Source organism: Cuculus canorus, chromosome 3 (assembly GCF_017976375.1).
Source record: "Cuculus canorus isolate bCucCan1 chromosome 3, bCucCan1.pri, whole genome shotgun sequence".
In the NCBI taxonomy this organism is placed as follows: Eukaryota; Metazoa; Chordata; class Aves; order Cuculiformes; family Cuculidae; genus Cuculus; species Cuculus canorus.
Window position 1 is genome coordinate 48,256,808 of NC_071403.1, and position 27,295 is coordinate 48,284,102.

General features: G+C 39.6%; 1 protein-coding gene across 8 annotated transcripts in view; it reads right to left on the reverse strand.

Annotated features, from left to right (window-relative positions):
• Positions 1–27,295, reverse strand: part of ARID1B (AT-rich interaction domain 1B) — a 336,332-nt gene that overhangs the window by 7,621 nt on the left and 301,416 nt on the right. For 5 of the 8 annotated variants that reach the window (XM_054061620.1, XM_054061619.1, XM_054061618.1 and 2 more), the window contains 8 exons: positions 26,310–26,419; positions 25,409–25,567; positions 19,350–19,559; positions 15,756–15,960; positions 7,148–7,286; positions 5,617–5,789; positions 3,877–4,027; positions 1,144–1,240 (listed from right to left, as the gene is read on the reverse strand). In XM_054061620.1, coding sequence (XP_053917595.1) covers positions 1,144–1,240; positions 3,877–4,027; positions 5,617–5,789; positions 7,148–7,286; positions 15,756–15,960; positions 19,350–19,559; positions 25,409–25,567; positions 26,310–26,419 — 1,244 coding nt within the window. The remainder of the gene's footprint in view (positions 1–1,143; positions 1,241–3,876; positions 4,028–5,616; positions 5,790–7,147; positions 7,287–15,755; positions 15,961–19,349; positions 19,560–25,408; positions 25,568–26,309; positions 26,420–27,295) is intronic. The other 3 variants (XM_054061622.1, XM_054061624.1, XM_054061623.1) reach the window with 1 other exon arrangement.

Genomic DNA, 27,295 nt, shown 5'->3' on the forward strand with positions numbered 1-27,295 from the left:
AGCACTAAGGACAGGGCCAAATATATTTTTACAAATTCTAGCTATCTCCTTACTTAAATGAACATGTAGTTAAAATATTCCCTGCATATTTTAGCATGGAATACCCCACTAGATCACCTGGACTGAGTGCACGTGCTCATCAAAAAGAACAACAAAAAAAATTTTGATTATGCTTCTTTAGAGATGTTATGAAGCAAAGAGATAAGCAAGAAATTTGGAAATTGAAATTTATATACGTTTTCAATGCAGTGCAACCTAAGATCTTCTCTTCTAGGTTTTCCCACTACCTCCCCAAATTTCCTAGTAAAACACTATCCCAAACTGAAAAGGAATAGCAGAAAAATAGCTTACATTTTGATTTCTATATTACAAGGAAATGTTTTCTATTTTGGAAGCTAACGTCAACGAAACTCTGATCTTGTTGAAGTCAGTGGAGTTTTGCTATTGAATTATTAAACGGGGTTTTGCCCACAAATTATTCGCGGTATATCTAACAAAAAAAATCTTATTAATGAATATAATTTATATTTTCAAAGTTATTACACAGTTATGGAAACTGGAACGTACTAATGTTTAAACTATTTTTAACACTAAGAATGTTCTTTCCCATATATTTATTCTGTATTAGTACTAGAGATAGCACGTGGGGGATGTGCAGTCTGACCTCTATTAAAGAGAGTGTCTCCTATGACCCACCACAGCATTCTAAGTAATTGAGGGTGCTGCACATTTTACTTTGTTCCTATTTCCTGTTGGATTTGCTTGGCCGTGTGACATGAAGTTAAGGCCCTTCAACCTGCCAACCAAGCAGCTTTCCTATTTGTTTCTGGAACTGAAGCAACATCACTTTACTAGCCTACGAATTATACTTTCCCTGGTTATTAGATGGGACAATCGCTTGATAAACATCCAGAACCACAGAACATCTGTTAAAATTTACACTCTTCCAATGTAATAAACACATTTTCCTGTAGCTGCATATACATTGCTTATCTGTATGGGCTATGATTTTGACCAGAGCTACAGTACTCCTCTGTGCCAAAAGACATATATTGTATAAACAAATTTTTGAATGTATACAAAATTTTGGGGTGACATTTATTAAACAGGTATTATTAATATAGATGTTTTCCTCTCTCCTACCTGCTGCTGTGGATACATTCCAGGTTGATGTCCTCCATATGGTGGCTGTCCTGAGGGAGGTCCTTGTCCTGGATACTGCTGCCCATATGGTTCATGCCTAAAATGAAGCATTCAAATCAACACTTAGTGCTGCTGGAATTTCCAGGCCACCAGGAAAAGTAAAGTGCTCTGACGACCTTGAGTCTTGAAGATATTTGCTGTTTGGAAACAAGGTGAAGGTACAGTGTGCTGTGGTCCTGAGCCTGACGTTGTAAGCTCTGCTAGAGCTGGCAGGAAGAGAAGGAGATAAAGCAGATAGAAGAAAGAAAGAGCAGTGAAGATGCAACAGAGATATTTAGAGGTAGCAGTCAGGAATCGGAACAGGCTATGGTCTGCAAAGAGATAAGAAGGGCAGCTCAGCTGCAGGAAACCCATCTTAGGTGGAAAAGTGTCTGATGTACAGCTCAAAGGTTGGAAGTCAGAATTCTTGTTTTAAGCAGTCAGTTTCCAAGCAAGCTACTTTCTGGATTATTTAAGAATCTAAGCAATTGTTAACCGCTGATTTAAAGTGAAATCATGATTAGTCTGATGGCAGTGACAGGAAGTGAGTACACACATCATTACAATATATAACACTGAGGATACAACATTACTGAGTAAAAACAGTACTCCTAATTTCGCTCATGTTCACGTAATTTTTAATGAAAGGTAAATAATGAAGCATACAGATAGGAGGCAGAGTTGTGTTGCATTTGGAAACTTACCTGTGGCCTTTAAGACCTCTGTGGAGCACTACAGTGTAACTGCAATATTTTTAGCACACCTGAATGAAATTTAGGTTGCTGAAATGAAGTACTTGTAAAGTATTAAGACTGATAAATAGCACTGTATTGCAGATCAATATGTCAGTAATTCCTCTCTGTATGCTACCAGTGAGAACATATCTACAATTCAAGTATAATTATGAAAGTAATGTATTAGGGAGAGTCAGAGAAATGGAGAACTGGGGAACCTTACATGTTAAAAGAAATAATAGGACCCCATTTCTCCAAAGGCTTAGAAAATCCTCATTTTTTGAGAGTCAAACAGGGTGAAAGCAGTAGCTGTTCATCATTCCCTAAAATTATGACATGGATGAAGAGAAATTACGTAGTGCCCATTGAAAGAACAGTGTAACTGACAGGAATTGTCTACAGTTGTCCAAGATGGTAGTGCAATAAGATAAAACTGAGCAAGGGTACATGTATGTTTTAACATAAGGGAACACTTTCCAAACATTCAATTTGTTAGCCACAGGATAATCACAAGCCAGGTGAAATTCTGGAAGCTTCAGAACTGTTGTCGTTTAATCCTGTTCTGCAGAACTTGGGCCTCAGTTCAGTCTTAGCAGGAAGATACACAAGGCAAGATATGTACTCGTTTTCTACCACCTCTCATTCTATGGCTACACAAAGTCAACTGATTCAGCCAAGCCTCTGCCCCGCTCAAGAAACTGAACCAACTATAAAAGCCTAAATAAGAACAGATAAAACAGCAGCAACACACCAAGAGGCCACATAATCTGTCTATGTGCTCTCACAGAGGCTGCTACCACTCATTAGCTGGTTATTGCAGGTATTACAAACAGAGAAATCAGGGTTCACCTTTGCTGGCCAGGGTAACGATTAGGAGAGTACATGCTTGGGTCACTGTTTGAAGGCACCATGTTGCTTTGACCAGGTGGTCCCATACTGCCTTCAGGACCCAGCCCATGATCCGACCTAAAAAATGACAAAGGAAACCTCATTCTGTAAAAAGCACTTATTCTCCAAAATCAACAACAAAATAAAACAAAAGACTCCTTGGAGAAAAGATTCTCTTGACTTATCACCTTCCACTGGAACTTACTCTCATTGACTCCCCACCAATTTGACCTGTAGACCAACACGATTACACTTGTGTTGCTATACACATCTACTGCTTCAAACCACTCACTGAAAACTTCTCCACTGTTACACTTAAAAGATCCACACCGCACCACTTCGGCTACCATTATAAAAGAAAAATGAAGCTGAAGTACACTGCCTAATCAAAGTAAAAGTAGGAATACTGCTGGAGCTGCAAAACCTATGAAGTACTAACATAATCCAAACATTTCCAAACCATTCTGCTTGCTATACCAATGCTTAGACTTCAGTGTTTTGACTGATACTTTTTTTTTCCCTAAAGCCTTTCCTGGATTAAACAAAAGAGGACCAAATTTATTTTGTGTACATGACTGAAAGACAAATTTACAAGGGTTTTCACGGACACACTGCAAGACTAATGCCCCTACAGCTCAGACAAGAGACTCCAGACTCTCCAAAGGCAATTCACTAACAGACCACAAACCAGACATATTTAGGCACATTTTGTTTTTCATAAAAAGCCCAGCAACAACTGTTTAAGTGAAAACATGGCCAGAAGACTAACTCAAGTGGTACTTTATGCCACCACAGCCCAACCCAGCTGCCAGCTGAAGGCGGCTGTCAAACGCTGACACACACTGCTATGCTGCAGCTTGAGTTACTTCTAAGGTGTGACAATTCCTCCCTATTAATTTTTGTGAACAGCTAGACTCAGTCATTACCAGTGGTTTGACTCCCAGTGATTTAGTACAGTGTCGTAGGAAATGTAGGCTGCTACGTTCTCTGTAAGAAGCAATGTGAAAATGAGAAGGGAAGAGAGAGGATAATTTTCGCTAATGGGCTTTGCTTTTTCCTGAAGATGACTCACCTCCTGTCATAGCCACTTCCATAAGAGAATTGCTGTCGCTGGCTCATGCTCATGTTGGACATTGCTCCAGATGGACTCTGGTTATACATATCTTGTATTCCACTGTTAGGCATTTGTCCAGGGGTCATGAAAGGCTCATTGCTTCCAGGCACTGCAACAGTAAGGGAAATTAAATATAGTATTCTGGGTGTTTGAAGATATCTTCCTACTAAATGATGTATTTTAAAATAATGTTCAGATCCCCAACACTGCCAAGGAGAATTAGCTGGTGTCAGACAAGCTCTCCAGGGCCTGACGAAAAGACATAAAGCAGCACCACTACCAAGATGATGGTTATAATATTAAGGAGCTGCAAGCGAGGAAAGTAATATCATCCTACACTCATCAGGCACCAGGCAGCTTCTGCCCTGTGGTCTTCATAGCTGAAGACAAACTCACTTTTGTTCTCTTCACAGATGCTAAATATGAATGCAAACATAAACCTTATAGAACAGATGAAAGCAAATCTCACAGTTTGGGTTACAAAGCTGTCAGAATCAGGCTCTTCTTTTCCCCATAAAGCCCCCCCCCCCAATTTAGTTATGGAAAAGATACTGTATCCTAATGTAGCTTCTCAAGCAGGATGGGCATACTCTACAGGTCCAAGAAAAAGCACATTGACCACTACTACTGGACATAAATCCACAAGCAAATAGAGGAAGAGATTCTACCATTTAGTCTCTCATAGTAGATACTGAACAGAGACATTTTAGTTTCAACAGGATGAGTATGAAATGCACAGCAAATCGCAACAAACCCACTTAATCTCACATGGATATAAAACCTAAAGCGAATCTAAGGCAGAAGGTTCTCCCATCCTCCAACTGTGTTATACAAAGTGTCAACAGTCCAGGCAAAAGGACTTAAAAGGAAGGATTTAAAAAAATCACATTAGATTAACTTTCTTTTTTAAAGTATCTCCCCACTTCATCATATAACTTTCTTCCTCTGATTTCTGGACCTCTTCTTCCCACTCAACCCTTTTGCTCACTTTCAGTTCCCACTTTCTTAATTTCATCTCCTCCATCTGCTCTTCTCCTAGCACCCATTGTGAGCCCTGCTTGTGTTCTTTCCTCTCACTTTCCTATACACAAGGCAAGATTGATTCATTTTAAGCACATTTTACAATATACACAAAACCATCTGTAAGTCAGGCTTGACATTAATTTTAATTTTTGCTTTCTAAAAATAAACAAACTTAGAGTGTGTTTATTAGCTTTTGTCAGGGCTGTCCAAGGGAGAAAAAAATTAGCTTTCCTATTCTGAAAAATATGTAAACTGAGACAGAGCACCAGGAGACTAGTTCAGTTCTGCATGGTGAATTCCCAGTTCAGCCTTACTACAACTAGGCACGTTGCTTCACTGCTTTGCATTCTAACACTCAAGTCCAGCACCTGGTTTGCAGAGTAGCTGACCACCTTCAAGAGACATACAGTGTTGCATAAAATTTAACCCTATGAATTTATGCCATTTCTTGCAATGTATTCCTACAAGTATTTTTAGGATTCTGTTAACTCTAAAACAGTGTGACTGAGAGGAGAAACTATGACCAGACCAGAATGAAACACACTGCACCACTCCTTTTGCTACAAGGATAATACTGCACCTATGGCAAACTCAACAGAGTACAAAAGCTCATTCTGATGACTAGAACATCTTGATTACGTAGAAGCAGGGAAGAAGCTCCCACAAAGAAAGTACCTTTTCTCATTCCACCGAAAGGATCTTTATTCGGCTCATATGGCATCCTTCCCATCATATCTGGCATGTTTATTCCCTGCTGGTACGGTGCATTTGGCGTCATGGAGTTTCTCTTCGGGAATGCTGAATCACTTACATCAGAAAAGGGATCATGCACACTAACTGCGCTGTTTCTAGCAGATAAGAAAAAGCAGGAATTAATATCATTATGTATTCACAAGAACTGAAAACATACTGGACTATAATAGAGGTAGACTGTGATGTTGTGGCAGTGATCAGCGCAGAGTACACCTCAGGAAGATGCAAAAAACTTTCATGATGGACAGTTATTAAAAAATCTACCAATTCTTTTCCCCCAGCTTGTCTAGCTACTTACCTTAAAGATTAAGGTTAGATTAGATTTTAATCTAATTCAACTGTGTATGTTGCTATTACTCATATGAAAGTCTAAACCTTTCTGAAATTTCACTATGCTGTTTGCCTCTCTACCCCAGGGCCGTGAGCTTCACAGGTTAATTATATACTGTGTCAAAGTAGTATTACTTTTTATCAGTTTCATATTTATGACCTTTCAGATTTAGCAAGCACCCAATTGCTCTCCTACTACAGAAAAAACTAAACACCAACACTTGATTTACCTCCCAAATACCATTTACTGTTGTGGGGAGGCACTAACCTTTATAGCTGCAGCCAGCTTTATTCTAAAGCCCTTAAAAATTTGGCTTGGAAATTGGAGTTTCTCTTCATAACTAACAGATTTATCCTTAATGCAATATTTTTTTTAATAGTGAAAGGAAACTCGATCTAAATTAAAGATGATTAAAAAGGTTCTTGTTACCCTTTCTGCAGTATTACAAATGGAGAAAAAAAGAACCAAACTACCTTAAGTTTGGAGTGACTCTGTACATGGTTCAGAGCTCAGCTACGTTCCTGCTAAAGTGAACAAGAACTTTTTTTCCTGGACTTCAGTGGGCTATGAATCCTTAATGAATGGTGAGAAGGCTCCACTTCAGATTAACCTGGTCTGTGTGACTTACAGGACAAAGAACTGAAAGACATCTCTTGGTCCATCCAGTTGAATCCTCTGCTATCTTGTCCGCTGGTATTACATACGCTTCTCATAATATGAATTTAAGTAACACCTTAAAACCACGCATTCCTCCTTCCTGAACATGAATGTCTGGACATGTACACTTGAGGAGGACAGGGTAAGCAAGGAAAGGAAGGTTTGGGTCTAAGTTGGTGTTGCTGGGATCCACCTTCCTCCCCACTCTTCACATATTCACGTGCTCTCCTTTGCACTGGTGCTTGTCTGATCCTTCTCTGGTGTTTAGAAACTAGCGTAGCTCCCACTCCTTTCTCCCTTTCCCTGTCTTCTCTCCCAAAAGAAATAATTCTATGCTGCTTTTAAGGCTTTGACTGGTTCACCACATAATGAGATGAGTGTCTGAGCAGCTCGAAAGGGAAAGACTGGCTTAAACTGTTGTAGAATGACAGTCCAACAAAAAATGAAGCCAAGCCCTTTCCATACCTGCCACCCTGCATAGGTGTCATCTGTCCATGAGGTGTTGATGCTGGTGTTGGGGGCTTCAAATCGCCTGGCACTTCTGTCATGGAATTACTACCAGTAGACTGTGGAGTCTGTGGGCCTTGCAAGGAACCAGAATTAGCTGGAAAATTAAAGAAAAAGGAAATATTAAAATGTAGTAGCGAAATTCCTGTGGCAATCATAATAACCAAGGAAACAAACTGTTTCTTTCCCCTACAAGTCTGCTTACACCACCCATCTCAGTACTTTATAACTTCCTCAAGATCCTTTGAGATCAGGATATGCTGCACACTAATAGCCACCATCTTTCCTACAGCCATGAATTTAATCTGCCGCCTGAAGCAACATGAATAGAAATCATCTAGATGAAGGATCATTTAAATCAGAGGTCAGAGATACAAAGTTAATTGTCTGTAGTTTACAACAGAGTAAATGAAGGTTGTTCTTTGGCACTGCTTCTTTATATAATCACTATCACAACACATACGTTTATAAGGCAAATTTCAGCCAGAAGCTTTTCCTCACATATTCGAACTGCTATATTATTATAAACTCATTATTTCATCTGCCACTAAAAGGCAGGCATTTCCATGGTGAAACGTGGCAAATTATTAGTGGCACAGTGCAACCCTATGCCATCTTTGAGACACCATGGCAAAAGATAGTATTTAAGAAATGCAAGAGGCCATCTGGGATAAGAAGAATGTCATCGCTGAAAGCAGAATTTGAACAGGAGGCTACAGCTAACACTCCTAACAAAAATGTAAAAATAGCAATGGGCACCTTATAGTTAGGGTCACTGTGGAGCATATGTAACAAGATCAGGTCAATTCTGCAAAGCAACTATTTCAATTACAAAAACTTATATGTTGAGATCTCAGAAAACAACAGAGCACCTGCACTACTGTCCTCCTTAATGTGGTGAACAGCTACACTCTTGAAATGACAACAAGCACAGAAAAGCACATACTGTTCTATTCCAATGAGACTGAGCAGTAATAAGGGCATTAAATGAATACATCATATAAGCTAATGATAAAATACACCCAGACCAGTCTTTTAAGGCAGATACTGAAGTTACTGATTTCATATAGCTACTGAGCAGGAACACCCCCAACTGCAAAGATCTGAGGTAGTAGTTTTCCATTTAGAAGGTGGAAAGTGGGAATTAGTAACAATGTCAAAGCCTTGCATCTGATTGGCCTCGCAGCAGAAATCCTAGCCGAGCAGAACTTGTATTATTCAAATCTTTAGATGCAATTGGGAAAAAAATTACCAACAGAAAAAAATCACAAATCTATTTGATAGACTCAGAAAGACATGGTTTTGTCTTAGGAGGTCCTTCTTTTTTATGAACTGTCATGTAATCATTTTATAGTACCTGACTATCTATGTTCAACAACCAATTAACAAAACCTTATAAATTACTGTTAGAGAGTAAACTGGAACAAGCAGTACGGGCATCTCTTCTGTATGTGAAAGAAGACAGAGTAGTTTATAATTGACTCAGAATCCTATAATATTCATGATTTTTGACTCATTTTTAACTGAACACCTTTTTTATATGTGTTTAATTTATATCTGCAACACATGTTCCACTATCTGGAAATCAATCTTAGTAGACAGTGCATATGTAGATCCACATTGTGTAGACCACACTGTTCTTGTCCTCAGCTTTCTGAGGTATGTTTGGATTATGCTCACATAGTAATGAGGTTCAAAAAAAAGTTTAAGAAAAGCTCTCTGACTGCATTAATACAGCAGCACCATTTGCAACAATGAATGTTACAGCTGACTGAAGGCTCTACTCTATAACGAAACACCTCTATATGACAATAAAAAAATCACCACGTTCACACAACACAAGCCCATTGTATATATGATCCCTGAGTGAGCCAGGATCATTCTCCTACCCTTGAGCTTTAAACACAATTCTAGAGTACTTCCAAAAAGCTTGAAAGCATTTCTGAGTTAAGCCACACACTGTCACATACCATATTGTTATATGAGAACCACATAAGTAAACATCTTAGTGTACCCATATATTTACTGTAAAATATATTGCCTAACCCAGCATATTTCTTTTATGGTGGATTATTAAGCAGCAATTAAGCTCTTCTGTGTCCTACCTGAGCAAGAACTTAATTCTTAGCTAAGGTAAACCTAAAGAAAAGAAGTAAAGTGTTTTTTTCAGAATTTTATTATGAGTAACAACATGTTTTATATAGTCTTCTTACATAAGGTTTAAAAAGCAAAAATAAGATACAAAACTGAGAAGCTACAAGTCAAATTTCTATCAGCTGGGTGGTGGCTCTAAGGGTGGTTATTTTCCCCTTGCCTCTTTCTAAATGACTGCTTATAAACAGCTGAAAAAACATAAGACAGATGCTATCTTGAGAAGTGCAAAGCTTCTGGTACTGCTTTGTTAATATGCTTTGCTCTCGGCCTCCATTGGGACAGGGACACTTCTACAGGTAGGAACTGCAAGTGTTTCAATCCCTGGATTAGGTGATCAGCTACCAAGAAGAGCCCAAGTGTGGGTAAGACCTACAAGCAACTGCAAAGACAATTATTTCTGTCATATACTCACAGGCCACTGAACAGTTCATCTATATTTTAGTAAAAACATCAATGTAGGTAGCACATTCCTTGAGAAAGAGTAAGGTAAGTATGTATTCTTAATAGTTACTGTTGGTAGAGCGGATACGATTTTTTAAGCAACTTAGCTTTTCTTGTAGGATGTGATTTTCAGCACCTTTGCCAAGCTTCAGCCTGAAAGTCATCCCAACTGACACTCCCCTCAAGCTAATTTTGTTTTGGAAATTCTCAGCTGTAACTGACTAGCTTTTTTTAAGAATATGCCTTCAAAAAATAGATGGTTCAAAAAATATATGTTGAAGAAAAATATTTTTATGTGAGTCTTCGAAGACAAGTATATATTTGGTCACCTTTATAAACATAGCACCAGTGGTCCCTTCATTCTTTTAAGAGGAGACTTGGTGGTAAAGTTGCAGACGTGCCTGTGACGGGGAAACTACTCTTGTTGTTCTGTTTATTCTGATTTGGTCAAATAAATTTGTGAGAAACATCTGTTTATATGTAGAATGTATATTCTTCTATACATTCACTGCTTGGTTGCAAAGATTATATCTCACTTTTGGCTCTTCCTAACCTTCGAGCACTTGACTTTGCATATACTTCAAACAAGTTTTGGATATAGCATTTGCGCACAGGTGCCTGCACGCACACACTCTCTCACACATTTTACACACATTGCTACTTAACAGTGTTTTCTAGTTAAAGAATATGAAAACAACCCTCTTCTCTGCAAGAAAGTACCACATTCCTTTTTCATGTTGCACCTTAAATTTTACAGCTGCTAAGCTGAAATTTTTACATCTATACTTGCAGGAGTTTTTATTATGGTATATATTTAATTTTGATTGTAGACATCCTGAAATAGAAAACAGATCTTTCAAAGTTCTTTATAAGCTTCAGTATGAAACAAAGAACTAAGAAGGAAGACAAACAACAGTGTTCTTCAGAATATGTAATCTCTGCTTGCATGATTCTGCAGCTGAATTGGGGATGACCAGGAAAAAACCTGTGTGTACACAGCTACTGAATTCTTCATCTCACATCCACATCTAAGCAACCCTTGTCTTTCAAGTGTCATAACAGATTTGTAAGAATATGCTTTTAACAATAGAAAATCCATCCAAAATGAAATAAACTGAACATCTTTGTCAGTGAGAAGGTGAGGTCCTACTAACTCTTCCACAGTTACTCAACAGCACACGTTATTCTTAGTACCACGGAATTATAGCACTGGTATGGCTTTTTCCTTGCAAAGCCTGCGTGGCAGAAAGTACTGCTTTCAGGAAAGACCCTTTATTTACCAGAATGGAAGAACGCAGTTTAAAAAAAAAACAAACCATACAAAATCTTTCTCTTACCAGCATTTTTTTCCTTTCAGGAAAAAAAGCGACCCAACCTCTTGAAACTCCATTAATATGAGGCCTGACATGCTCTCTAGGATATCCCTACCTTTTGCCAGAAGCTACAAATGTATACTCTAAAGTAAACAATGGAAAGGTTACTGAAGGTTAAGTACATTCGCATACTTCAGAGTGCGCAGCCAGCCGCCACGCTGGGCAGATAATTTGCACAGCACGAACCCGGTACCCCAGTTCAGCCAGGCTGGAGGCCACTGGCCACGTCAGTGCCCCCCCCCCCGGGGTAGGTGCAAGCATCAGAGCACCTCTGCCTGTCTTCCAGTCCACCCCTCCCGACTCCTCACCCATCGGTCTTCCGTGGGGATTCCCTGGCTGGCCTCATGACACACTCCATGACATCACCTGCCTGCTAATAATAGCATTTCAGTCAGCCACCCGCCAGCAGAGACGGATGGGTTCGGTTACAGATGCATTCATTGAATGGCTGTGTCGTGCGGTGGTGTGTCGTGTACCCCCTGTCATCCCTCTCCCCTTGTCTTGTTTCTCTGCTGCCAAGGAAACACAGGGAACGCACTCGGTGTGCTCTGCTTCCTCTTTCCAACACAATTTTCCAGGTTTGCTGTAATGAAATCTCCATTGGCATCAGGGCCAGCTGCTGAGCGTTCTCAGAAGCATCCTCAGCTATATCACTGTGGCCATCCTGTTCATTAAGTTTAGGATAAACCGCTTAGTCTGTAATTCTGAGAGTCACGCATACACAACTGCATACTGCAGCAAAGAATTTACAGTGCCAGAATAAAGAAATGGAATAGAACTCCTTCACTCTGATGCTTTTTTGAAATTTGTTCTCCAGCACCTGTTACCCCTTATCACAATTGTTCCCAAAATTACTTTAAGCTTAGAACTCACCACATGATTTGTGCATACTTTGGTCAGAACTATCCAACACACATGACAGGAAGAGCCTTTTGTCTTTGCACTCACTTCTCAAAAGCACTTGAGCCCTGGAAGGACCTGCAGCACCTTTCTCTCTCTCTATGAGGGATTGTCTATGCAGCAAAAAAAGCAGTCAACAGTTGACGTGGACCTTGGCATGGAGCCAGCAATCAGGACGTAAGGCCAGCTGTGGTCCTCTAATAGCTAGCCTGTCACCAGGCATCTATTGCTGGTCTTCACTGCTGATGGCACGATTCAACCTAGTCTGATTTCAGCTGTGATACAAAGGCCTGAACCTACCACACGCATGTCTCCAACTTGCACAGCCTCAGAGCGGTTCAGGCCACACTAAAACACATTCAGGCTCCTATCTCTTCCTGTAAGTTTTAAGACGGAGCAGAAGAGGTTCTGACAGTAGTATAAAGCCAGAACATTTACTAAAATAGGCAGGTAATTCTACCCCTAACACCTCCGCTACTGTGCAAACCCCTACTGAACAAAGCCAATCAGCCTGTCACTTTGCTGCTCTACCCTCATTTTTTTTCAACTTTTTGTAATTACTGACACTACCCTGAACTGTACTGTACAGGGCACTAAATTATTAATTCCTTTACATACTATTAACCTTACTAATGATGATGTAAAAAGCAGAGTTGATGGGAGAATCCCAAGCACAGTGCTGCAAGCAAATGGACTCAGACCACTGCCTTGCACCCCATAAATTTGACTTGTACATTGCATCCTTTCCTCGATCAAGCTCTTTTATGGGAATCTCATCACTACGGTTGTTGTAGTGTTTCCTAACCTTCTCTCTATGATTGCATTCCAAAGGTCGTCTGAGAGGCAGTCACATAATCGCTCCTTGGATGCAGGACATCTGCAACAACTGATTTGCTCTGAACTGTGTGTCATCATACTCCCACCTTGCACAACATCTGCCTGGGAACTACATCTACACAGGAATTGAATTCTTCTCTGTAACAAGAAGGCTGACAGTCCCTTTATATTATATATACATTCTTATATGCATTACCTTTATATTCTTCTAAGCAATTGAAATATTTAGTTTAAAAAGTTTTATGCAGATGACTTGGTTTTTAAAATCTTTCATAGAATAAGCTGGTTAGAAGTGGACAAAATATACCATCCTCCTCCCTGAGACAAGTCCCCCTGCTTTTTTATCAGAATTAACTTCAGTCCTAATACTGTAACTAGTTTTCTGCAAATGGATTTGGCTTCAAAGTGGCTCTGCCCACACTGAGCTAACTGCACAACAGAGGCTAATGGTTAAAGCAAGGACCTTTGGAGGCTACTGTTTCTTGTTGTATTGGGCTCCTGTTCCCTGTGAATGCCAGAGAGTAACAGATTATCTAAAGTACATCCAAAACTCTACTTCTTTTGTGCAGTTAAAATGTTAATGTTGGTATATACTAAAGGAAAAGGAGCAAGGAAAAAAAGCTGACTATTAAAGAGAACAGGCTTGTACTCTCTGCAGCATCTATACCTCAGCGGGATTTCATGTACTAAAGCTGATACACACTGGGAAAGCCTTTCTCCATACAGAAGTGCAGTCCATTCAGTGACACGAGCTCTTTTCTTGCCAACAAAACAAACCTTGAGATCTTTGCTTCCTTCCCCCCTCTTCTAGTCTCTATGTCCTGCTGTGTTTTTATTTTAGAAAAATAGTTTCAGTTCTCCTCACAGACAGCTTGCTTGAATGTTATGATAAATTTAAACTTGGACTTCACCATTTTCATCTGCAGCACCATGATGCAAAAGGACCCCCTGAAAATGGTACCTCTGACATTTCTGCTACTTTGTTTCAGGCTAATGTGTTTAAATAATGATTCTTCAACTCAAAATTCAGCCAGTTCACAGCGATCATCCCCAAACCAACTACTGAGAGCAGTGTTGGAAGGAGCGGGGGTAAGGGAAGAGACATCAAAGAAAATACTCTTTCATTTTTAGTACTGCTGTTTTAGAAACAGACGAATTTCATCTTCACCCTCCTCAACAGTTTCAGCTTTCCTCACTAGCCAACAGGTACATCCAGTATCTTTTATTTTTTGCAGTGGTGCATGTTGAGGACACTCTGTGCTCTTCTCAGACAAGTAAACACCTGGGCTATGGGCTTCACTTCACTTCTAGTACCAAGTTTTTTTCCCCTGCCTTCTAAAATTGCCTTGCAATATAACCTAGTTATCCTATTAAATAATCAGTGCTGGGGTACGTGATAACCCTAAGTGTTAACAAGGTGAAGGAAATATTTAAGTTATTACACAAAGAGATGTATGTAGAAAGATTTTAACCAAACACTCCCCAAAACCCTTACACTGAATACATCAGGCTGAAAAAGATTTAAGCCTTATTACCTTAATCTTTTTCTGTATTGACAAAGTGCTATCATAACAAATGATCTTGTAAAAGCGAGAATGGTATTATTTGATTATAAAGGTCTTTGCAATTTTCTGGTATTCATAACAGAAATTCTTAAACTGGAGCCATGCAGCCTCCAAACTGCCTGGAGAGGTTGCTGAGTCCCTGACTTGCCTCATTTCCCATTTTCAACCAGTGAACTGCACTAACAGAAATACGGCCTTCTAACGCAGGAAACTGCTGTCAACGTTCCAGGAATTATATTCTCTTGCCAATTAAAGAAGACGGTCTACCTAACAGTAATTATGAAGGCTGGAATATAAAAATTATTTTGTTGGCCAGAAAAGCCTAATAACCAGCAAATCAAAGGAAATAGTTCATCTTCCATGGGTAATCCAGAAGTCAACATAGACTAATACTTACTGCATGTTTTCCTATGTACTTAAAATGCTACGGTTTAAAGAATTTTCCTGCCTTGAATATCACTCATGACTACCCGGTCTTGAGAGTCTCAAACTGAATTAGTTTAGAAAGAAAACAGTGTGGTTTCAAACACCACACTGTACCTGCAAAAAGAACTGCCAAAATCAAGCATTTCCAGGTCCAGTCTTCAGACAAGAAGACAGAGACAATGATGCTAATGACTTATCTGACATACAGGATTAGCAACAAAAGGATGGAGAGCCTGCCTCCAAACTACGAGGTCTGGCAGTTTCCCTACAAGGGAAACACCATACTCTCAACACTCTCCATCTGCCACACATTCAGCACGAGCTGTTTTAGAGCAACCATCTGAGACCCACTGATCAGTCCAGCATCTGCCATTCTGACTCCAACTGAAGCTTTACTGACCAACAGTTGTGTTGAAAATGCAGCTTCAGAGTCATAGCAACGAACTTGTTAGCTTGAATAGCTTGTCAGAGCAAGTACCAGAATCTGATCTTTAGACAAAGGGACGGTCCCTTTAGTCCCGGCTGCCTCCTGTCTTACAGCGCAAGGCCATCCGCACAGAATGCTATTCTTTTCACTATGCCAACGTAACTCTAACTGTTAAGGGTATGCTGGCACACACATCTTTATGGGTTAGAATGAGCAATGACAAACCAGACACGACTGCGGATGGTCCTTCAGAGTTAGATTAAACCTGACTTGACTCAAGAGCTAGCTCCAAGTTTGAAAACAAGATGCCAACAACACATGTATCCTTGTCCTTTGTCCGGCATTAGCAATACCTGCTTCTAAATATATAAACTGCAACCTAGTATCTTTTGCATTAAAAAAAAAAAACGGTTGTATAAGAGGCTGCAGTTTTTTTGACTTACCAGGAGATGGCGGCTGAATCTTAGGTTGTTTCTTAGTATCTCCAGTGCTGAAGACTTCTGGAGGGGGCTCCTCCCCTCGCTCAGTCTTGCACTCGAAGGCAAACAGGTACTGAATGTATTGTTTTTTCAGGGAGCTGGCTGCGCTGCTCGAAGTGCCCACGTTCAAGGTGGTTGCCAGTTCACGCCACTTCTTGTTTTTATTAACCTAGGAAAATAAATGGCAGAATCATTGGTTTGCAGCAATGTGGTTTGTTTCAGTCAGGAGACAAATAAAGAAAAAACGGGAAAAAAAAAAAGCACTTAATGTCTTAATGTCCTGGTTTACTTTTTTTTATTTTCCTCTTTTAACTAATGCTCATTACTCCCACACACAGTAATGCATAGACAGCATTTACAGTTATAAAACCATTAAGAAACCTGCTGATAGCTACATAAAAAGCTTTGCTTGTGGAGAGTCTTCTGCATGGTGCATCTTTAAAATGCCTTGCACTCTTCCCAGGCCTATGCTCTTCAGTTAGCAATCCATCTCCAAGCACATTCATGCTCATCCTCCCCCTCTCTGACACTCACCTGCACCCACCCCATCCTAATTAAAAAGCAGCTACTAAAAACTAATTTAGAAAGCAATAACAGCATTATTCTGCAATTTAAGCGTTTGAGGATTGCTATGAAAAATATTTTTTTTTCCAAAACAGTCACCAGTTGTCAAACAGTTCAGCCTATAATTCCTGGTTCAAGTCCTTTCACTTGAGGGCGTCTTTCAGAGACAGATCAATGATCCTTTGGCTAAGATAAGAGGCAGAGCGAAGCGAGGCTCCTTAATTAATTAAGGCAGTCTTCAAACACACAGGGCTAGTCCAGCATGCAGTGCTGACTATACAACTTCACTTGTTTGCAGTGTAATGCTGAGAATATTGAAAGACTCTGTTCATGAGTTCCCCAAACACAGCTGACCTGTAATAACAGCGAAGTTCATCTGTCATCCGAGATGATGCCACTGGCTTGCTCAGCTGTACCACTTATCACAGCCAGTATTTTTGCTGCAATATCTGATGCCCCAAAGTTCATTCAACCAGTTGTGCAATTGCTAGGTATGATCCAAGGAGAGAAAGCACCACTGAACTAAATGAGCCACAAATGTCTGAGCATCTCAGCTTTTGTTGGGGAAGAATCCCGATTCTTGCACACCATGAAGGCTGCTACTTGCCCTGAAGCCTGAGATTTTAATGACTCCAACTTAACTTGTACAGTCACAAAGGTTATCATTTGCCATACTGTTCCTACGTTTGTGTGCCAGCAAAGGAAACATTCGTTACATTTCTCTCAGTGTTTAATAACACCTTAACTGCTACCAGTCAGCAAAGATCTTTTGAGGATAGCATTAATAGCAAGCAGGTTGGCACGACTATGTGAAACGTTTTTATTTTCCTGGTACATCCTGCAGGAACCCAGGAGTTAAAGGAGACAAGATTTTCATAAATTGCCCCTGTTGTGGCTTGAAATCCAGTTACACAGCCCTTTGTGCCTACTGACTTACAGCTAAGCGGTGCATAATGAACACATTGCATGAAGCAAATAGAAACATTCATGTCTAAATGCCCAGGCGTTTAAAATGAGACTGTCAACAGCTGGTCTGTTCGTGTTGGGATCCCATCAACTGCAACTATTGAGATGGAGAATATGCACCGCTGCTGCACAGCTCTACTCCTTGTCACTCCCTGGGCAGAATCAGGAGATGTAGAGTGCAGCAGTTGGAGCAACAGCTTTTGAAAGCATCACATAGATGCATTTAAATAAACTTCAGCAAGCAAAGCTCTGTACCTCTCAGTAGCCCGAAACAGATAAGCATGGTGATCATTCCTGTGAGCACACCAGCAAGATCAGTAGCCTTTAACCATCAGTTTTTACCAGTATTGAAGCATGCACATTTGTAACTCAAGCTTTTTCAAAGATCAGTCTAAGTGAATAGCACCTATTCTTTGGCAACACGTAATGTCTGTCACTGCAAATCAGCACTAAGTGTCCCAAAATAAAATAAATTTCCATAGTAAGCAAACATGAATGACTCTCTAGAATATCCCATCTGCCTCCCATCTTGCTTAATTTTTGATGCTAAGAGCCATACTATGAGCACAATCACACTGTATGAAGCAGAGCAGCTGCATGATACAATTTACCTGTACAATTTACAAGTTTCTGAGCTAAAAGTTATCAAATCTTTATGATGCTGAGGGGCATGAACTGATCTCTAAAGATGTCAGGAAAACATCTCTTACCTGTATAGAGCATTTAACAACTGGCAAGGTTAAGTATATTAGGTTTCTCTGCCTTCATTTAATAACAGGAACAGCTAAATTCTCTGGACTTGAAGGGCCAATGATATAATTCTGCAGTTAAATCCTATGTTGTGAGGTGTACTATTAAAAAAAGCATTAAAAATACTACTAACCGATGTTGGACATTTCTTTCTTGAGCTAACAACATAGATTATTAAAAGGTACTCTCTTGATAAGAATCTAATTTTTTGCCTTATTTTTGAGCTCAGATTTTTTAATTAGTGTAAAATCATATCTGTCTAAATATTAAGTATTTATTTTATATTTAATATTGTTTATACATATTTATCAACATAGCTGGGTTTAACACCTCATCTTGCAAAGCAGTGAGCATCCAGAAGTGTTCTTAAATCCACAGAAATTATGGGTATCAGCATTTCACAGTAGCTTCTAGCACCTCACCAGAGTGATACCCTAGACACAAGGAGTGCTTTCTAAAAGCATCAGGCAAGGACAGAAGACTTCAAATACCAAACCTAGGGCTGCAAATACTGACCATTTTCTCTTGTGTTCCCTTTTGGTGGTGGTAGACAACGAACCATGAGTTTTGCTCTGTGGTTGTCAGTATTACAGAACTCACCCGTAATTTCCAAACACCTCTTTGTGAAACTTCCAGTTAACTGGTGAGAACACAAACCAAAGCTCTCTTCTATCAGTGAAAGTTTGATTCTCAGATCTTCTTGCTTTCATTTTCCTTAATCTCCATTAAGTGATTCACCTTTTCTTTGTAATCATTATGTTAGTAAGGCAAATTAAAGTATCCTCTAAGCATTTTCCAAACTCAGGGAAAGCACAGTCCGTGTCTAAGAAACACGCGCACCATACAGAGAGATTTGGAGATGAAAGGTTTGGGACAAATGGCCGCATTTCAAGAACACATCTGCCACTTCTCTGGAGAGGTGAACTGATTTGTCATAAAGGCAGTATCCCTGACTGCGAAGGATGGATTTCAGAATCTCCTTTTTCCTTCTGCTCTATCACCTGTTTCTAACTTTGACCCAATGGCCTTTTCCTCTTTTCTTCTCTTAGTGGCATTATTGACAATTTCACCTGTCCATAGCAATGGTCTATTTTGATTCAAACTGCAGAGTTTTAGGGCAATTATGCAGCCCAAAATTAAGTCCAGACAAGTATTAAAGCACAAAACTATTTTCTTCAACAACATTGCCAAGGCTAAAAGTATAACCAGCAGAAAATAGTCTAGATAAAAATGTGTGCCATCTTTTCAAAAGGTTCACTTTTAAGCACTTCTTCTCACCTGTGCTAAACCTCCAATCTCTTTGACACAGACATAGAGCCTGAACAGGTCCAGAGGCTTCTTGCCTACAGCTGGCAGACTGGCCACAGGTGTGCCCCTCTCCTCCATGAACGTGAGGTACCGATCTACCCACATCTTGCGCTCCGGCTCATTTCCTAGTTCATAGACCTTTGTGATCTTCTCTCCAGTTGTGGTAGAGGAACTTGATTTCTAAATCACAAGAAGAAAAAAAAGAGTTGGGGGAAGGGTGGGAGGGGGAGGGAAAAGAAAGTAAGAAACTCACAACATTGAAAAAGAGAAGATGTCAAACAAACTAAGGCTATCACACAACAGTCAGGAATGAAGGCTACTAGTTCAGGCACAAACACTACATTCTGTCCATATATGGAAAATTCAACTTTTTAAATAAAGGGCCCAAACTCCCCATTTTCCTATTTCTTTCACTGATTTGAACTTTGGATCCCAGAAGGCAAGTTCCTGATGTTGCCTCATATCATTTTAAGAAGAGGTAGCTCTCACGTAGTGCTTCTCAACCATGTATCTCCAAATGCTTTGCAAGCAACAGTTTGGGTAAAATTTAACATAAGTTTGTCCCACACAATTTTACATAATCCTAAAACCAAACCAAATCAACCCTCTCCTCTTTGCCCCCAAAAAGGGGCTAGGAAACCTGAAAGTGTTTCTCCAGAAAAGGAATTGCAAAAAAGTAGCCTAAAGTGTGAATCATTATGAACTACTACACTTAGGAGTAGCACTCTTTAAAGTCACAAATGGTTATGCTTTACTACCTCTTCACATCACCGCTGGCCAAAAAGCAGGATAAGCAAGAGCGCCTACAGTACAAGGAGATTGGTGGCAATCTTTGTGAACTGTCAATTAGCTGCCTGAACCAGTAACGCTTATGAATAGCTACTACTCTCCTCCCTCGAAAGAGGACAGAAGACAGCAACCTCACATGTCCTCCCTCGCAAAGATTGTGTTTATTAAGACCTGGGGAAAACGAGGGATGCACAGCAATCAGAGCTGAATCACTATCAGGAAAAATGAAAGAGGTGGAAAGAGCAGAATTCTTTGTCGCACGGCACAGTTGCAGGAGAGAGTCTGTTCTAATGCTGCTATTCAGGCTTTACAGCTAATAAAAGCTCATGTTATCTTGATATCCTCTTCTTCTCAATGTGGAGAAGGCAAAAAGCTCTGAGGCTGCTACCCAAGCCGTAACTTCTCACTGTATCTTTTCTGTGCAATGTAACGCTGTGAGCTGGGCTCTGTGCCATGTGTGGATGGACTACGTCCTATCCAAGGTGTCTCTGATCTGATAGCAGAGTGAGGCTGCTGCTACTGCAGCAAGATCCTCCTGCCTGCAGAAGGTGAAATGATCTGCTCAGCGGTGGAAGATGGGAATGGTTCAGAATTAAGCTAAAGAGAAAAAGATTGATATAAAGCTTTGGGAAAGGAGCCAAATACATGAAGGGAAACATATCCTTTTTGTCTGTATAGGAAAATCTTAAACTTTGTTGTTGACTGCAGCAGACATTTCTTTAAACTAATCTAGTCAATCACTGTTTCCCGCCTTTGCCTTTTCTTTGCTTTGAAAAGGAGACAGCATTATTCTGAAGCAAACAGGAACTTATTTCTAGCTGAACACCTCTAAAGACGACCCTCACGGATGCTACAGAACCACCTACTTTGTCCATGTCCCCACATAGCACTGGTACTCAACACCAAAAAAGATGCAATGGAGTAGCATCCAACTGCCAATGACTTTAAAAGCATTGCCACCATTCATCTTGCATGTTAGCCTGGAAAATATGTCAGGTTCTGTATCTTCCTCCAGCCATTAGCTGAAACTTGGCAATGCTGGAGGAGAGCCAGGAGAAAAGAGACATGAAGCCAAGGGGGGTGACCCAGCAGTTCCTTGAGCCATTGCTGTTCTTTCCAATGAATGGATATTCATTTTAATTAAATAAACAGCCTCCTGTAAAGTTTTCTGCCTTGCTTCCTGATACTGTAACTTCTTTACAGTAGTCCATCCTACAGATATTATCACCTTTCTTACTTAGCAGTGAGGCGCACTCTTGAATTTATTTGAGCCATATTCAGTTGTGCTACAACTCCTACTGAAGTTGAGAGTCCAGGCTGAATTTGTTTTACTGATACTAAGTGGCTGGCAGGAAAGTGCTTTGACATGAGTCCTGCTGGTTACGAAATAAAAGCACAAACTGATTTTGTAATGACAACCATCTTACTCTAAGCATCACTTGCTATCTATCTGGGTGTCAAAGAAAATCAGTTTTAACTCTTTTCAACAAATATACTTTGACTGAAGATTTTTTGGGGGTGGGTGTAAAGAGGGAAGTAGACTAGTAATGCTGCTACTAATTTGATTTTGTAGAGAGAACAGATACATCATCACCTAGTCTTGAACAACTGAATAAACTGGAGCTAGCCCACTACCAACTGCAGCAAGAACAAATTTATTCTACTGCTCATAAGCATTAATTTTAATCCAACACTTACAATGCCACAGAACTCTAATAATAACGAAGGTGGGAAACTTCAGGTTTTACCCAGCAAATTTTGCATGTGCTTATATTCTAATATATGAGGAAACAAAATCCTTTCTATTTCACTTTTATGGTAGCTCACAATTAAGAATGTTCAGATTTACCAGTTTTACATTTTTTTATATGGTATGATTCTTTTTTTGAAGTCAGATTCAGAGCAGAACGGAAATCAGTGAAGAATTTTCCATTCTGGGTTTTTCTAATATATGTCTCAAATGATGCAGCTTTTCAGCAGTGTGGTAGCAGGCTCTAAAATGACAGTATAATCTGAAAACTTTTCACAGCTTACAGAAGGTAAGAAGTGTTTCTTACTGTGTGAGCTTTCAGGTTGTCATGCTTTGTAAAATGGGTGCAATTTTCTTCTGAAATGAAATGTTAACTTCAGAAGAATGCAGGGGAGGGAAGAATGCTATTCCTCAACAGTAAAGATCTTTTCCTCTTCTCTATTTTTATAAATGTAAACATATAAAAATGACAGATGTGTGCAAGCAAGTCTACACACAAACAAACTTCAGTTCCACATGGACAGGTTCAGCTGGAAGCCTGAATTTGCTTATAGGTAAATGTTATCCCTCAGAAAAGAAGGGTTTATTACAAAATGATCCCACTAGCGGACTGTTAACTAAAATGTGTGCATGTCAGGCAATGCTGGAAGAATACAGATCACAAGCTTTTCTTCTGTAAAGCCTGCTGATATAATTTTGGTGGTAAAAGAATCCTGGTGCAAGCCTTCGGCCCATACCTTTACTGATTTAATAGCAGCCTACTCTGCTCCTACTCCCCAGCATACTTCACATGATATGACTGACCATGTTTAAATGGCTGATTTAACAAAACCCACCAAAGTACGTGGATACTAAAGCCAATTCCCACATTAAATCTGCTGAAGCCTTTACTTTATTTTCAATATTTATTTTCACACCTATTAAAACTGTACTACATACAGACCCTTGTAAGGCGAGTCTGCAGAATCCTTCAGAGCAACACAAATTTCAGTAGGAGTTCTTCCCACATTAAGGCAGTGGGTAGTGGTTTCTGTACATATATATGTAAAAATCTGAATTTATAGAACTATCTACTGCTCATTTCCCCTACTCCAATAAAGAATTTAACCATATTACTCTTATTACATAGACCTATTTTACTACGGAACAGAGCATGCATACACAGGCAGCAAAACTTGCCAAAGTTCAGTCACGGGTTATGTTCACAGGTCCCTAGGAACAGGTACCTATGAACAACATTTTATGGGGTTTTCATAACCTACTGTTTTATTCATGTTGCAGTGACCCTGCATAGTTCTCACCTAAACTTCAAATTTCTCTTCCAAAGAATTTTAAAGCCACCTTGCCACTGTCAAGGATGTACACTACCTGAAATTAGCATAGCAGAAATGTTCTTTTACTAATGTACCCAAAGAACCCTCAAAACATAATATTTAACTATTCCTTCTCCACATTTTTTCATGCCTCACTTCCACATAAAACTACTGAAAGAGAGAATCCACTTAGTAGGATCACAGGGATACTGTGAAGTGAATCACAGACCATTCATCCTTGCTTTTATCCTCTGCTGGAATGGAGAAGTTGTAGCACATGAAGCAGCTTGGGGATTTAAATGAACAAATTCAAGCTGTTTTCAAGTGTAATGAAACGCCTGCAATCAATCGTTCCAGTCTATGTCAGGCTGTTGTTGAAGTCAATGAAGTTATCCAATACACTGGCCTTCATGGGACAAAAGGAATCAGCCAATTTACAGCATTTATTTTTCTGTCATTCCAAAGCATTGTATTTATCCGTATCTGTGCACCAAGAAGCTAACTGAAGCTAAAGATGCAGCAGCATTTGGACAGAAGGGCATTCAGAAGAAATTGAAAGCACAAAGTTGCTCTGTTTATTTTCTCCAACACTGTACTTAGGCATATTTACATGGAAAAAACTCCAAATATGTTCACGATGACTCTAAGATTTGTTAGGCAGTTTATGCAATGAGCTCAGGAATGCACTATTATTTGGTAGCCTTGTAGAAGAACAACTCGTTGAGTTGGACAGCCTGTGCACTCCTTTGCTTTCCTCCAGAAAACTGCTCAAACAAGAAATATTATAAACATTACTACAAAGGAAACTAACACAGTTTTTGGTGCCACACTTTCAGAATCGCTGTTAAGATGAGACTTTGCGGGAACAAGTAACACCATCTGCCTTCTGAGACTCAAAGTTGCTGCCAAATAAACATCAAAATATTAAGGTGGTGCATTTCATGCCATGGTGCCCATTTGCTCAGGGGCTTCACTAGATGTCTGTTTTTTGTATGAGTAGATCTTTTCCCCTCCAATTGGCCTCCCTCTGTTTGCCCTTAGACATACTCTTCAATATATCACTTTGTGAAAATTAAGTCATTATAAAAGAACTGTTACTAATTTAAATGCATATTAACATTGGAAAAAAAAAACCTTTATATTTTTTCCAAGAATATATTTCAGTATTTTTCTACAGAGAAATTATGATCATTATTACTATTGGTAAAAAGAAAGAAAAGAGGAACAATATAGATTTTTTTTCTAATTCAAAAAAACAAAGCAAAAATGACCAAGCAGACATTTGCTCCCCATAGGCCGTATCAGCTTATGTCTGCATTGTCTTTTCTATATATGCATATAGATTTTCTACGTATGTACATATATAGATATATATGATTAAATCCATTTTTAGCTCCACACGTCTCAGGTTTTTGCTTACAACCCGTATGAGAATGAATAAACATTATTCATCTAAAAAATAGTTTTCCAAAAAGCATACAAGCATCAGGGTTTTTTTCTACCCACAATGTAGGTTATTTCAAAATAATTGAATGAAGCAAATCAGAAACAGTTTTATTTTAGACTGTGCCCCGATAACATAATGATTGTATTTCCAAACACACAATGCAAAATTCAGAATGTTTCAAACTTATACGTGGCAGCTTTTTCGTGGTTAATCTTTGATGGATATTAGTTTCAACAGGGGAGAAAATTTCTCACTTTGTTTTGTTTTGTTTTTTTCTAAATAATCCTAGCAAAGACAAGTGCAGCAACCAGAGTGAAGTCAGTTGTGTGAAGGAGTTTGGGCCCAGGAACAGAAATGGAATTGTCCTTAACAACACAGTCGGCATGCTTGGAAGCTGATGCATTACAGGAAGGATGTTTTCTTCACAACAACTGCTGTATTACCAGACAGCACACTTGCATGATGCACGCAATTTTACTCTTTCTTATTTCAAAGTACTGTTGGGACAAATTTTGCCCTGGGATAAGCATGCTCAGGCCCCACTGAAGCCAGGCAGTGGAACTTACAGTCATGTGTCCGAGAGCAGAATTTGTACCCAGTGTTATAAAGAAAGAAAACTGTTTAGTGGATAAACAATGACGAAAAGGAATTTACAAAACAAACAAGCAAGCATTAAAATATAATTCATTACAAAAAATAAACAAAAACCAAAAAAACCAGAGCCACTTACAGGGCTTGATGGAGTCTTTGGCCAGCCTGGGCTGCTAATGCTATCACTTTCATCTCCATGAAATGAGGAGATGCTAGCAGAGCTTGGGGACATTGGGGAAGGGACTGGCAGGTTGCCTGGGGTTGGGGGCTGAGAAATACCCTGAGAGCTGTAGCTATCCTGTGGTAGAGGAATAAAAAAAAATAATATGACAAAGGCAGGGCAAACTTTATTAAAACAAAAAATACATCCAATTTAACAGACGGACCAATTTTTATATATAAAATATATATAAACAGAGAGACACATACAGAAAACACACACATATATAAATATATTTATATATATATAAACGGTATTAAAACAACATTGTTAATTAGTATAATTTGGAAAGTTTGCTGGATGCTTGGCTAAAGTGACTAAGCCACCATGCTTATTTCAAGCTCACATGGAATGCTAAGCATGGGTTTCCCCTTATGAAAGAAAGAAAAAAACCAAGCTGTTCACCTTATTTTAATCAAATAAGGCAGGAAAGCAAAATATTAAAGTATGTTGCTGCTGCTGAGGCGGCCAAAACAGGAAGCTATAACTGAAGGCAGAGAAAAATGGCTGCAAGTATTGAAACCAGGCAAGACCCTTCTTTCCCACCCACCTAGCACAGCCAAATCCCCACGCAACTTTTGGCTTGGGTTGCTTTGCCCCCGCAAGTTAAAATGCCGTAAGAACTAGTAACTTTCAGATCCACACAATGAAGGGAAAAAAAACAAACAAAAAAAAGAAAACAAACAAACAAAGAAATTGCACATGAATGGAAAGGCATGCAGGAAAGAACAGAAGTGGATAGGCCAAAACCAGAAGATGAAGGACAAAACAGCAGACTTCTGCGGGCTGAACCAACACCACATGCGGAGGTGGTAAATACCTTTGACTTGCTCTCGGGTTGGGGGGGTCCTTCTTCTTTGCCATCTGCTTTGAGAGGAAGGGGTAGTTTGGACTCACCGGGTGTCATCATATCTGCAAGACCCATAGGTGCTAATCGAAAACAGGAGAAACAGTTAAGCATGATTATGCTTGGCTCTTTCAGAAAAAAATGCGCTTCCTGCTGCAAGATTGTGGCGACACATGAAGCAGAGGTTATCCCACCTTTGTCTTGTTATACTAGCATCCGGAAACCTAGAAACTGGTTCAGTTGAAGCAAGGAAATAGAAGAGAATGAACAAGAACAAGCACCATGCCACAGCAACATCAAACACTTTACAGAGTAAAATAAATTCTTCATGCTGCCGGGTTTTCTACTGTCTCCATATCGGACCACTACATTTTAACAGAATAATCTACTTTAATATCTACTGCACCTTCCCTTCAGCAACACACAAAGGTAAATGAAGATGATGGGCATTTCACTTGCAATGTAGAATCCAAGAAAAAGGCTGTATTTCCCAATTACATCTGCATTAATGTTGCTGTCCAGCAGATAACTCCCGTCCCTACCGACTTCAGTATGAATGGCTCAGCCACTGTGAGCCTTAACTACAGAACTGCAAGCGGTAAACCCTGCTCTGTTGGAGAAGCAGCACTCAACTTCTTCCCCTCCTGCCACAATGAGGTGGGACTATAATGAAGGCACAAATGTCTTTCTCTGTTAATGGCATGCAGTTGTTTCCCAGGGATGTGAGGAGTTTAAGGGTTTTTTTTATTTGAAGATGCAAGTGCTAAGTATAGTATTATTGCTGCAGAGCTGCTGGGTTCCTGGATTTCTGGAAAAATGCAAGAAGAAACGTTCAGATAAATAGGCAGAAAATAGTGGGCAGAGCAGATGCTAGGAAGTGCCGTGACACTGAATTAATGCAAATAACCACAGAACAAGAGAAAGACACCAGGTGATTCTTTCCCTGCAGAAAACCATGT